At 50.3% G+C, this 13,650-nt stretch overlaps 1 protein-coding gene across 5 annotated transcripts in view; it reads left to right on the plus strand.

Annotated features, from left to right (window-relative positions):
* The window catches only part of FMNL2 (formin like 2), a 148,913-nt gene that overhangs the window by 130,144 nt on the left and 5,119 nt on the right, over window positions 1–13,650 (plus strand). For 3 of the 5 annotated variants that reach the window (XM_086615401.1, XM_086615399.1, XM_086615402.1), the window contains exons 12-24: window positions 462–611; window positions 2,130–2,231; window positions 3,194–3,509; window positions 3,961–4,164; window positions 7,435–7,559; window positions 8,111–8,313; window positions 9,426–9,660; window positions 10,601–10,669; window positions 10,840–10,920; window positions 11,580–11,709; window positions 11,882–12,045; window positions 12,324–12,425; window positions 12,921–13,019. In XM_086615401.1, the coding sequence (XP_086471527.1) occupies window positions 462–611; window positions 2,130–2,231; window positions 3,194–3,509; window positions 3,961–4,164; window positions 7,435–7,559; window positions 8,111–8,313; window positions 9,426–9,660; window positions 10,601–10,669; window positions 10,840–10,920; window positions 11,580–11,709; window positions 11,882–12,045; window positions 12,324–12,425; window positions 12,921–13,019 (1,980 nt within the window). Of the gene's footprint in view, window positions 1–461; window positions 612–2,129; window positions 2,232–3,193; window positions 3,510–3,960; window positions 4,165–5,143; window positions 5,165–7,434; window positions 7,560–8,110; window positions 8,314–9,425; window positions 9,661–10,600; window positions 10,670–10,839; window positions 10,921–11,579; window positions 11,710–11,881; window positions 12,046–12,323; window positions 12,426–12,920; window positions 13,020–13,650 lie in introns of all 5 variants that reach the window. The other 2 variants (XM_086615400.1, XM_086615398.1) reach the window with 1 other exon arrangement.

The following is a 13,650-nucleotide window of genomic DNA, read 5'->3' on the forward strand; positions in this document are numbered from 1 at the left end:
GAGATAAAGCGTGCTCCTTTGGAACCGAGCAAACCCAACGCCAGGTCGGCAAGAGCAATCCAAGGATTCGCTCCGGACCGTGCGGCTGCTTCGAACCCCAACACAAGTGATGGCCTCACTTCTGCCCACCGGCCACCGAGCTGGTGGGCACAGTGGGGTGGTCCCACCAGCTCCCCACCTCGCTGGCCTCGCGCCGTCCCAGGACCCGCAGTGGATTCAGGGCTTGCCACGGTCAAGGAGCAAGCACGGAGGAAAGCAGTAGTATCCTCTGTAGTAACAGGAGATAAGGTGCTGCTTAGCTATATGTGAAAGCTCTGGATGTTTGGCTTTTACAAATGACTGTTTATTGCTTCTGACCCCAGCTAGTGTTAAAATGCAAAGTGTTTTCCTGGGTGATGGAAGTGGCCTGAGCTCCCAGCGCCGCTGTGCGGAGTGACACCTTTGTCTTCTCCCATCTGCAGAAACTGAAACACACGGAGAGCGACAAGCTGCAGGTGCAGATTCAAGCTTACCTGGATAACGTTTTTGACGTGGGAGCTTTACTGGAGGATGCTGAAACCAAGAATGCAGCCCTGGAAAGAGTTGAAGAACTGGAAGAAAACATTTCCCACGTTAGTACCACGCGTTGTCACCTCTGTCTCTGAAGTGGCTCGGAGCCCGCCGTGCGCGGGGGCTTTGCTGCTGCCCGTTTTGGGAGGTGGGAGCACAGGGTGCAGCAGGGCTACAGCCTTAGGTGTGAGGGTCACTTAGAAAAAGCCTTAGAACTTCTGGGGGAGTAGTCAGATGTTTGGCAAGTGAAGGAATTCGGGAGATGTCAAGCAGGTGAAATTCCTGGGTGCTTTCATGCTGTGTTTTCAACCTCATATTCCACCTTTTAATTAACTCTGCGCAGAGTGGCCTTATGAGCTGGGAAAGCGAATTTCCAGAGAAGTTGTAAATTCCTCAGCAGTGCAGTACCAGTAAATAGAGCAGGCAGCCGTCCCATCTGTGTCTTAAAGCACATTGCTGGGCTCAGGAGGGAAGGGACCGAAAAAGAGTGCTGTGCAGACACTCCGTGTTTGCTCAGTCCAGTGTCTGCTCACGGCTTTTCTGTCCCGTACCTTCTTGGTGTCGCTGTAGTCCAGAAAATGTGGCTTGGCTGTTTTAAAACCAAAGTGGTTTTCACTACTTAAAAAAAAAAAAAAAATGATAAAAGGGTCATCATTCCCTTACCATTCCTGCATTGCCATCACTTGGAGTAAGTGTGTTCTTAAAACAACTTGCTGGGCAGTATTTGCCCCTCCGAGGTGCCCATCTGCTAGAGGCAAGTGAGTCAGTACAAGGGACACTCTTTGCTTCCCAGATCTCCTCCTTCTACCTGTTTAGAAACTTAATGGTTTACTCTGGTGGCAAATTTTTAAGGACTTGCTTCTGATCTCTTGTTACATAAACTAGACTCGTCCCAGGAGTAGGGATGTAATTTTCTGTCATGTGTTGACAGAAATACTAATAATAGTTTTACCTCAGAAACACAGCAACTGATGCCACCTCACACCTCTGCAGCCTCACTTGACTCAGTGTGGCTGGTGGTGATGGAAAAAGCCAACAAGAAAAGCGGGGCTTTCAGATCTCAGGTTTACTGGGCTGGCAAAATTGAAAAAGAATTCAAAAGACCGTGGGGGAAAAAGGAAAAAAAAACCCTCTTTAATTCATTACTGATCAAATTGGCCTCAGTCTGAGAGGATATATTTATAGGTTCCACCACTTAAACATCTGCTGGTTTTGCAACAGTGCCACTATGGTGTTCTGTGGGGTTTTTGAGTTCCAGGTGAGACTTAGTGTGTATGAAAATAATTGCATTTTAAGTGCTTTGATGTAGAGTAGGCTCTCTTACCTGGGCAGGTTCACAGCTGCAGTCTGGCCAGGGTACCTGAATGGTGACATTCATCATCAGAGGAACCTTCAGCAGGGCACTTGGTGCCCTCCCGATCCCATGCAGGAACCCTTTCTCTTTCCAAGGAAAGATTTCAAAGTTTGGTGGAACATTGATAATTTACCATGTACCACTGCTCCAACAAGTGTTCCTGATATTTTGGTTGAGCAAACTACTGTTCTCCACTTGTGTAATCTGTTTTTCTATTGAACAATAGTTATCAGAAAAACTCCAAGATACGGAGAATGAAGCCATGGCGAAGATTGTGGAACTGGAAAAACAACTTATGCAAAGAAACAAGGAACTGGACGTGATTCGGGTGAGTGCAGTGGGAAAGCTCTGGCTGGCTGCCACGCTTCAGGGGAGCCATCTCCTGCGTGCTTGCGGTTTGGGAGGTAATGACTCTCCTAACGGGCCGAGTGACTCCTAGTGGCTTCCAAATTTTGAACCTAGGACAAATTTCAAGTAGAATTACTAGTGTGTGCACTCAAAGATGGACATAGGCTCTCCAGCAAATCAGTGAATGAGTCTGGTGCATCTTATCACTTGGGTCTGTAGCATCTGTGCCTGGAGCTTTGCACGGGTGGTTGGGGTGTTGGAGGTGGACCTGAAGTCCTTCAGACTTGGGCTGTACAGCCCCGGGATGGGAGCAAGTGCCCGGTGTCTGTGCTGGCAAGTGCCACCAGCTTTCTGTGCACAGTCCAGACTAATTCTTCTTGTACAATCTTAGTAACAAAATTTATGATTATAGTATTAACTAACGTCAGCCTAAATGTCATCCCAAAGTGCAGCTGCTTCTAGAGTTCCTTCTGTGTGTCTGCCCCAGGTGCTTGCGGGTACAATTTCCCCTCCAGATCAGGAGTTCTGTTCCCGCTTCCCTTTATGGGCCAGCGCCTGCCGATGGGCACAGTAACCAGCAGGGCATCAGATGCTCTCTCTTGAAGTCAAAATCGAGGTAGAGTACCTACACTAGATATGTAAGGCTACCATCAGAAATGGGAGGCACCATGAAGAAGTGATGACTGAGAAATTCTGCACCCCCGGGTGCTGGTGCCCACAGGTGAGATTTCTGCCAGGACTCGGTACTGTACACAGCCTTGCTGCTCCCTTGGGAAAAACACCAAACAAATGCTTCCTCACCCCTGAAGACGTACGGTTTGCGTCCAGGCTCGTTGTTAGATAGTGCCTGGTGCAGTGACCTTCCCATGTCAGGCTGTTCTGGTATTGGTATTCTGGTTTGTGCGTACAAGTGCAAATTCCTTGTTTCTGGGGCACCCTCAGGAAATCTACAAGGATGCAAATACCCAGGTTCACACCTTGAGAAAAATGGTGAAAGAAAAAGAAGAAGCCATCCAGCGCCAGTCAACGTTGGAGAAAAAGATCCATGAACTGGAGAAGCAGGGAACCATTAAGATCCAGAAGAAGGGCGATGGTGACATCTCTATCCTTCCCATTGCTCTGGCCTCTGGGATGGTGCCGGCAGGGTCAGAAGCTGTGGCTGGCACATGTGTCGCACCGGTTGCTGGAGCTGCATCTTCAGTACCGTTGCCACCACCTCCACCACCATTACCCGCCTTAGCAGCGGCATCTGAGGCAGGTAAGAAGGGTTTTGTCCCCGAGACATGGGCTGACTGGGAGCTGGAGGTGCAGTTTGTTGTGCTGGGGACAGTCACAGCAGCCTTACGCCGGCAAAACCACCTTCAGTTGTAAGGAGCCCGCAGGTCAGGGCACCTTGCAGCGGCTGAGGATGCTGAGGTCCCCAGCTGTGATTGCACTCTTGCTCTGGGTGACTCCGTGTTTGTCTGATCCATTTCTGAGCCCTTCAGTTGACACAAAAAAGTATGAACTTCTTTCATTAGGGTAGTTACCTCCCATGTTCATGCACTGAAGTAGTCTGGTGAAGGGTCCAACAAATGCTTAGGCCAGTGTAGTGGTGGAGAGGAGATACATAGTGGGAGATAGGGTGGATGTTGTGGCAACTTCTGCACGTGCTTGTGATATTTCAGTTGGTGCTCATGGCAATACCTTGTTTTTCCTTCATTTCACAGTGCAAAACGGTCCTGTGTCAATGTCGATGCCGCCTCCACCGCCACCTCCGCCACCACCTCCACCACCACCGCCACCACCTCCTCTCCCAGGTCCGTCACTGGAGACGGCTCCCGCGGCTCCGCTGCCTCCACCGCCGCCACCGTCGGCACCCCCCCTGCCCGGGACAGCCTCTCCCACCGTGGTGTTCAACTCAGGGCTTGCAGGTAAAACGCAGCACAGACAGGGCACCTTGGCCAGAGGGGACAGGGTGCTGAGGTGGGACTTTGCTTCTTAGTCACCTAAATATCACCCATGACCTCTTACTGGTGTTCTGCTCGGGGCTTTATAAAAGGAAAGGGCATTTATCAACCCAACGGTTTTGGTTTTGGTCTGGAAGAAGCAGCTGCTTCAGTGAAACTAAAGCTATTGCCAAAAATATTTTTCGAACATGATCGTTTTTGGCTTTAAGCAAAGAAAATATGGTTTTGAAAGAAACGCAAAGCTTCATGGTTTTGATTTCTTCTGAGAACTTCATGAAGAAACATCTTTGCAAAAAAATGGCAAATTTTTTTTGAAGAAAAATCTACTGACCGTCTTTAATCATGTTTTTATGCACTCTCTGAAATACGCCAAGCAAGTGAATGCTAATTGGTATCTCACTGCTCCCCCCCCAGGGAATCTCAAGAGCACGATACGAGTTCAGAAAGAGAAATCCAGGAGCTCTGATTAAGCCTTTTTTTAAAAAAAAAAAAAAGATTAAGTATTCCAGCCTTTAAAGTTTCTTCTGGAAGTGAAAAGCATCATGGAACTAGAGGGTCCCCGGGCATATTAAACCCAAAGCACACAGCTGAGGTTCCGGGCTGGTCTCTCCGCGGCGGCTCGGCAGAGCCAGCAGTGGTCCTGCAGCGTGCGGTGCAGGCGGCAGCGGTGCTGGCCGTGGCCGTACTGATGCTCGAGGGGCTGCTGGGGGCACGGGGGGCTGTGCCAGCAGGTGCCCAGACGCCCCACTTGAGCCCGCTGTCCCCACAGTGTGAACTGGGGATGGGAGGAGCAGAGCAGCCCTGCTGCTGGCACGGCTCTGCTGAGCTGCACCGCTGGCAGGGGCAGCCCGGCAGCCCAGCTCCTCGCTTGGAAATAACAAATTTTACTTTTCTGACCTGTACTAACATTTTTTTTTCTCTGTTCTTCCTGCTTCCCGGTAAGACGGGCCAATCAAGCTCTTCTGTAGGTTGCTTTCTGCTAAGTATTTCCCTCCCTCCCCGCGTTTCCCTCCGTGCCGTGCCTGTGTGTGTGCCCGGGGGCTCGCGTGGGCATGGGGAGGCGGTGGCGGGGTCAGGCTGGTGTAGGGACTCACCGGCCGGAGCCGGAGCTTTGGGGATGCTGCCAGGTGGCAGGATTTGGCACCCGGGGGGCCCTGATTCAGCAAAGCACTTCAGCAATTAATTAAGACGTGAGGTTTCTTTGGAGCCGTCCTGGAGCTCCAAAGGAGTGCGCTCTCGGCACCGGTCACGCTGAGGATGGGCTTTTCCAACGAGGCCACGTGCGGAGCTACAGCAGCTTTGGCCACCTGCAGGTACCCTCTGCGGGGTCTGGTCCCCAGCCGAGACCGCGTCCCCCCTGCGCTGCTGGCAGCAGCACGGCTCCCAGGAACATCCCCTTGCCAGGGCTCTGGAATGGAGGACCATTCCAGAGCCCTGGCACAGGGACGTTCGGAAGAGAAATTCTAAGAGGTTTTGATTAGCTGCATCAGGAACTGGCCCACAAGGCAGGCAGCTTCCTTTCCTGTCCTGAAATAACCCAGGAGCTGTTAATAATCTATTCTAATGCATGTGCAAGTGGAATATGGCTTTTTTTCATGGGTATTTCAGAGGGAAAAAGCTATTTCTTTTTTTTATTTTAGGAGTTATTTTGTAGTAACCACACTAATTAAGCAGAGAGTAAAGCTCTGTTTAGTTTAGATGAGCAGAACTTGATCACGTGTGCTTATGTCTTCCAGTTGGATGAAAATAATTCTCAAAAACCACAGCTGAATATTGTGTATGTTCCTGGTTATTCACTTATGGTTCTTTGTTTCAATACTCTTGCCAGTAATTTATTCTTTGCAATGTCCCTGCAAAATGATCACCAGCTGAAAGGGACATGGACACACAATTCAATTCTTGTTTTGGAAGTGGAATGACAAAGCAAGAGAAATGTTTCCAGCATTCACCCACCTCCGGTGCGCGACAGGAGTGTCCCCTGAAATAGGTCCTGTCTGTCCTGGCAAAAACATACTTGCAGAACTGTTAGGGGGAAGTAAAATAATTATTTGCTCAAGTGCTTTGCAACCTGGGAACCCGGCCGTCTCCTGAAACCGAGGGGGAAAGATGTAGCATCTCTACAGAGCATCAGATATTTGGCAGGATTTGTCCTGCCGCAGGCGCAGGGTAGGCAGGAGTTGGGAGCGAGCTCAGGATGGAACTAAACCAAAGGGGATCCATCCTGGGCTGGGGGGAGTGGTGAACTGGCATGGGCACACACTGGGGGTGTCCCCTGCATGCCTCTGCCCCTGACCGCCGCGGCGGGCTGAACGGCGCGTTTTTCCAGCACTGGAGGGGAAAGACCAGGATTTCTGTTTCACGTTTGCAGCTTGGAAAGAAACAGTTTATTTTCTAAGTAATTTGGGAGCAAAGCATTGATTGAGCGCTTTAATGAGCATCCTGATTTTGTAGCAACTAACAACTTCATTTTTACATCAAGATAGAAAGAAATGAGGATGGAATTACAGAAATTACTCATGTACCATCCAGGCCTTTTAGGAATAGCAATAGAAAAGTGCTGTTTTCCTTGTGCCAACGTGGCTTTTTTGTACTCTATTCACACTTCGTTTTCATAGCTTCTCTGTGTAAGTTACTGAATCACTTACTGGTTCTGCACAGCACAAGAAGATTAAACCTGTTATTTCCACCATATTAAAGCTCACATGTGCTGCAGCCCACCCCCTTCTGCTTCCAAAGACAAACCTGGTGCGCAGCAGCACTGCCCCATTGCAGCAGGCAGCAGGAGGGCTGCTCCCTGTACCAAAACCTTGGAAAAGGGGCTTTTTTGCTTCTTGTCACCTGTTCAGTGTTGAGTTTTGTGATGCTGATCGCAGATCAGCTGCGCGTGGCTTTGCATCAGCTCACGCTGGGGTGGGCTCTGCAGCCAGCAGGACAGGGTTAAATTCGACCACTGTCTCCATAAAAATAGCCCAGGCTTTTGGATCAATCCAGACAACATGCGGTAAGAAAGTCATAAGACGTTTCCTTTAGTGAAGTTTGTGCAGCCTCTGGCGTTCAGTGCAGTTCTGCAGGGGCTGGGGGAAAGCTGCTTGCTGCTTTTTGCCTTTTTTCCAGTGTGATAATGTAGCTCTGGCCAGTTCTCCCTCCAGTGCTGATAAAGACGGCAGCCTGGGCACGGGAGGTGGTTTTCAGCCGTTGGGGAGTTTGTCATTTCCTCTCCTCTGCTGTCTTTAGCTGTGAAAATCAAGAAGCCGATCAAGACCAAGTTCCGCATGCCGGTGTTCAACTGGGTCGCCCTCAAACCCAACCAGATCAACGGGACGGTCTTCAACGAAATAGATGACGAAAGAATCCTGGAGGTACGAGTGCTGCTGGCCACCTTCTGCCTCCCACTTCTGTCCACAGCACCAGTGACTATCACTCTTTGTGGGGATAGGTCACAGCAATTATTTTGGCAAACAGCTCATCCAGTGGCCCCTGGTGCCCCGTAGGAAAGGTGTAAGGTCAGCATGAGTGCCTTGGTGGAGAATTAGGGCTGGTAGCTGGTAGTATTGATGGTGCATACCTGTTGTGTGCATTTGTTTAAAACGGATCAACCAAGAGAAGGAAGATGCATTTTTCCCAGCTGGTGCGGTCTGGAGGAGCCAGGCTTGGGCACGTGGCTGGATAAAACCCGAGGGCTGACGTGAATATTTTCCTGCACTTTTGAGCGTGCAATCGGGGGTGGAAGCCAGATTTCCTGAGCACTAACTCAGGAGCCTGTGGTCGTTACGACCTGCAGCTGCTGATGGAAATACTGGACCATAGTCACGGCATCGCGGGGTTCGTACCGCAGTTGTGGAATGGTAGTAGGCAGCGCGGGTTTTAGTGTTTGCTGCGGGAGGGATAAGTCATTTTCTTTCCTTTTTAGGATTTAAATGTGGATGAATTCGAAGAAATATTCAAAACAAAAGCCCAAGGTCCAGCCATTGATCTTACTTCAAGCAAGCAAAAGATAACTCAGAAAGGGTCGAACAAAGTCACGTTACTGGATGCCAACAGGGCCAAAAATCTTGCCATTACTTTAAGAAAAGCTGGAAAGACGGCAGATGAAATATGCAAAGCCATTCACGTGTAAGTAACACACTTATCAGCAAAGAAATGTTTAAGATTTGCTGTGATTTTTGCTAAGTGGAATGGTTTGGAATTGGCAGTTGATGTGTTTTTGCATCTGGAAAAAATCAAAGAGTAAGGATAGGACCATTGTGATTTCCCAGAATTCAGATTCCCTTGAACTAAAATAAAAAACTATGTTGCTACATCACTATTTAGGCTTAACAAATCAACACTTCTTTTATTAAAGAAGCTAATACGTGTGTAGCCACAGTATGCCATTGCATATGGCATCTCTTGTTCTGCTTGCGCAGGGCTTTCTGCTATAGTGAACACTCAAAAGCCAGAGGATCAGCAGGAGACAACTGTTTTAGTTTGCTCCATAATTCAGGAGTTTAGTCCAAGTGGACTGAAAGGGTTTTGCATGGAATTGGGTTCATGTAACAGCCCCAGGCGGTGCCAAACCCCGGTGTGGTGTGGGTGTACCCAGGGTACGTGGCAGACCCCGGCCACGGGAGTGCAGCCTGCTGACCCCGGCAGCTCCCGGATGGAGCATGGGTGTACCTGCTCCTCGGCATCGATCCACAGTCCATCCAGAAGCACTGAGTACTCGTGGCCATGATGAACATCTGCTGTTTCTCTGCTGAGGGATATCTTCAAAATCTGGATGTGTGAGCGTTACCTGTGGGCTGGTGAGGAGGGTGACCCAGAACTGCTGCAGATTGAGGCGTGTTCAGCCGCTGGGGTTTACAGGGCTTTGGCCAGATTAAATAGGACTGCCCCTTGCTCCTCCCCACCTGTCTTCTCCGATAAAAATGTGATGTGGCCATGGAGGAGTGGTGGGACTGTTTCTTTGGAAACAGAAGCAGGGTGCCCAGCAGCACCGTTCACACCAGCACAGTAACCTCGTTCACATCTTCACGTGCAGGACCGTGCTCCCCACCCCAGCCAGGGCAACAAGAGAGGAGTAACTTCAGAGCATCTTTATAGTTTCTGACTCAGGCTCATGTGTAGCTGAGCAGCGTAGGAAGCAGAGGTCGTGCCGTTGGCAGCTTTTGCACTTGTCTTACTGTTCTATCATTTCATGTAGAGCCTTGGGGTAACACCACTTCTTCTGGTTTCTTACCACACAGGTTTGACCTGAAAACGTTGCCGGTGGATTTTGTTGAGTGCCTGATGCGGTTCCTGCCCACCGAGAACGAAGTGAAAGTGCTGCGGCTCTACGAGCGGGAGAGGAAACCCATCGAGAACCTGTCCGACGAAGACCGGTTCATGATGCAGTTCAGCAAGATCGAGAGGCTGATGCAGAAGATGACCATCATGGCGTTTATAGGCAACTTTGCAGAAAGCATCCAGATGCTGACCCCGGTGAGTGAGGGACAGCCCCTGGGGACATGTCAGCTGTGCGGGGTCGGGGGCTCGGGCTGCCCGTGGGAGCTGCGCTCTGTGGCACAGGTCAGCCAGTGGGGAACGTTGCAGCTGTGCCAAGATGTGGGCCAGTTGGTGAAGGTTGTAGAGATTTTAGTTTTTCTAAGACAGAGAGATGGTTTGGGTGTCGTGGAGTGATTGTCAGTTCTCACAGAGACAGAACAAGAAACAATTAGACAAATGAAAAAGCAGTTTTCAAGCTATATTTTCATGTATTGACAACTCTGGTACCCCAGGTGCTGTTCGTGCCCTGGACTGCTCCATGCTGTCCTGTCTCTTTACCATGTAAATGTTTAAAACCAGTTTAAATGAAAATCTAGTTGTTGGTATCATCAGGGACAGTTGTTATAAGGAAGACAGATCTAAGGAAGAAATTCTTCACTCTGAGGGTGGGGAGGCACTGGGCCAGGAATTGCCCAGAGAAGCTGTGGCTGCCCCATCCCTGGAAGTGTTCAAGACCAGGTTGGATGGGGCTTTGAGCAACCTGGTGTAGTGGAAGGTGTTCGTGCCCATTGCAGGGGGGTTGGAACTAGATGATCTTTGAGGTCCCTTCCAACCCAAACCATTCCATGATTCTGTGATTATCAGTGCAGCTCCGTGGGCCCTTTGAAGTGTGTCCCGTTCAGCCTGATGCATCTTCCACACTCGTAAGGATTGGAATGTGAATACACGTTCACCCAGCCACATCTGAGCGGGGTAAATCTGTGGTGCACATGAATTGTGTGGAATCTGGCGTGTCAGGGCAGGATAACGTTCATGCTAGGGCCCATGGTATGGCTGAAAAGCAGGAGATTTTTTTCAGAGTGTGAGCGTTTAGATTTTAATTTTACTCTTGGGTTGGATGTGCATTAACCAAATCTCTTCCCGTGTTTATCTGCAGCAACTTCACGCCATAATAGCTGCATCTGTCTCAATAAAGTCATCTCAGAAGCTTAAGAAAATACTGGAGGTAGGTCTGGTTTTAGATACGTTCAATAGCTCAGCCACTCACCCGTGCTTCCCCTTATGCCTCTGGAAACTGTACCTGGCTGCTGACATACCAGCTCTCCTTCCAGAGATTTCTGGACCATTGTGCATTTGTCCTGAAAATTCACGCTCTGCTCTGTTTCATCCTGGCAGATAATCTTGGCTCTTGGAAACTACATGAACAGCAGCAAACGAGGAGCTGTGTACGGATTTAAACTGCAGAGTTTAGACCTGGTAAGTAACCCCGAGGTGCCGAGGGCAGTGCCTGGTGGGGACACAGTGGGAACTGCGTTCCACGTACGTGGCGAGTGGCTGCTGGGCACTCGGGTCGGGGCTTTCCAGGTGGTGAGGGCAGTGAGGAAGGTGCTCCCTGCCAGGTGGTATGAGTTTGCTTTGCTTATCATCGTTTTGGGGAGCCCCTTAGAAGGCCACATGTGGTCAGAGGCTCTGCAGACCACAGCTCAAAACCCACCTGCTAAACACTCCCATGAGCTCTTACAGCCGTCCCCATCCGGTGGAGAAGCACCGATGGAGTCACTCATGTTGCTTGGAGCCTGCTGCACCTCCCCCCAGCCATCCCTTTTTACAAGGGCGTGTAGTGATAGGACAAGGGACAATGGATTTAAAATGAAAGAAGGGAGATTTAGATTAGATCTAAGGAAGAAATTTTTCACTCGGAGGGTGGTGAGGCACTGGAGTAGGTTTCCCAGAGAAGTTGTGGCTGCCCCATCCCTGGAAGTGTTCAATGCCAGGCTGGATGAGGCTTTGGGCAACCTGGTGTAGTGGAGGATGTCCCTGCCCATGGCAGGGGGGTTGGAATGAGATGACCTTTGAGGTCCCTTCCAACTCAAACCATTCTATGATTCTATGATCTCTGTGCCTTTTCTCCCCAGCTCCTCGAAACAAAGTCAACAGACCGAAAGCAGACCCTGCTGCACTATATCTCAAACGTGGTCAAGGAGAAGTACCAGCACGTATCCCTCTTTTACAACGAACTTCATTACGTGGAGAAGGCTGCTGCAGGTACCGTCACCCGCCGTGCCTGGCCCGTGGTGGTGGCATGCATGCCATGGGAGGGACATCACAGCACAGCACACCTGGGCTGTGGGGCTCTTCTCGGTGGGGAATTGTTCGTGCTGTGGGTTCAGGTGCTGGCACAGCAGGAGCGGTGCAGTGGCTTTGCTTTATTTCCTAGTGTCTCTTGAAAACGTCCTCTTGGACGTGAAGGAGCTGCAGAGGGGCCTGGACCTGACGAAACGCGAGTACACTATGCACGACCACAACACCATGCTGAAGGAGTTCATCCAGAACAACGAGGGGAAGCTGAAGAAACTTCAAGATGACGCCAAAATAGCCCAGGTGTTTCTTCACTCTGGGGGTTTGGCGAGGGGGTGCGAGTGGCAGGGAGCAGCAGAACGTTGCTGCGAAGGCGGTGCTTTTGTGGGCGCTGCAGGGAGCAGGAGGTGCAGAGATGTCCTGGATTTGTTCCTGAGTCCAGGCACTAACGTAGGTGTGCTGGGCTGAGCCAAGGTTTCACGTGCAGGGGAAATCCAGACTCTTTACACCGAACACTGCGGGAAAGGATGGTGAATTTAGTTGGGAATCTGTGCAACGCAGTAATTCGGTGATCTTTGCAGGATGCCTTTGATGATGCTGTGAAGTACTTCGGGGAGAATCCCAAGACGACACCCCCCTCGGTCTTTTTCCCAGTGTTTGTCCGGTTTGTGAAGGCCTACAAGGTAAACAGGAGCATCCTCCCCTTCTCTTCTGTCCTTCCCAACCCGACTCGGTACCTGGTGGCTCCGGGCTCCCAAAAAGCAGCTTGAGGCTCCCTCTAGCTTTGGCATGACATGAGCCGTCCTCGACAGCACGGCAGCACTGGCCCGGGGCAGGGCAAGTAGTCGTTTGGGGATTATTTTTGGGACTGAAAGCCAACTGGGCTGTCTGAAGACGCTGGAGGAATCCTCGGAAATTGAATTCCTGAGTGGCTGCATCTTACACCTTTAACCCTAAATATGTGTCTTTTGGGACTGGGAGAGGATGGTTTGTGCCACCTTGGAAGGTCCCTCCCCACCCAGTTTTTTCTGACTGTGTTCAGAGGCAGCTGAACTGCTGCACCTAATCTTGCTTCCTTGGAAAGCCCCGTGGTAGCAAGTGGTAGCGTTACTCATTTGTAATGTTTAGGTTCTCTCTAGCAATTGGAAGCTAAAAGCTGTGCTTTTTGTGATAAACAGCAGGCAGAAGAAGAGAATGAGTTGAGAAAAAAGCAGGAACAGGCCTTAATGGAAAAACTTATGGAGCAGGAAGCATTGATGGAGCAACAGGACCAAAAGGTAGGAAACAGATACGTCTTAGAGGCAGGAGTCATCATCTTCCTGTGTTTTTCCTGGCAGTTCAGAACCTCAGCTCTGTGTAAGAACTTCTGTTGCCCGGACTTAGAGCTGTCTAGAAAGAGTCTCTGGAAGTTTTCTCCTTATGTGGAGAGAACTGAAATAAGCCGAAATTGTTACGTGTGTGGTTCTGCTACTTCTGAAGTCTGCAAAAGTAAGAAAAACTGAACAAAGTTCTCTCATCCACGTCGCCATGAGATGGAACTCCGTTCCTCTCTGGCCTTGGATCTGGCAAATCCCTGCGGGCATTCAGTGTGCCGAGCTTCCCGTCGCTTCCAGGGACAGGGAACGGTCGTCCCCACATCCTCCCGTGCCAGAGCACGGCAGCAGGGCTGAGCCCCGCAGTACCTTGCATAGGAATTTTCCTGATGTGCTTTTGTTTCCTGAGGTACCACTTCCGAGTTGCTAGAGGAAGTTTCCCATGGCTCTGAACCAGCCACGTCGTCGGCCGGTGCTGCTTCCCGCAGCTGTCGTGGTTAACAGGGACCTGTAATCCCAGCCAGGCTTTTTCCCTCGGAAGGAAAGCCTGTCCTCTGCATTCCCCTAATGCTTTTCAGAGGTGAGAGCTTGGAGC

Source organism: Tauraco erythrolophus, chromosome 8, assembly GCF_009769465.1.
Source record: "Tauraco erythrolophus isolate bTauEry1 chromosome 8, bTauEry1.pri, whole genome shotgun sequence".
Taxonomy (NCBI): domain Eukaryota; kingdom Metazoa; phylum Chordata; class Aves; order Musophagiformes; family Musophagidae; genus Tauraco; species Tauraco erythrolophus.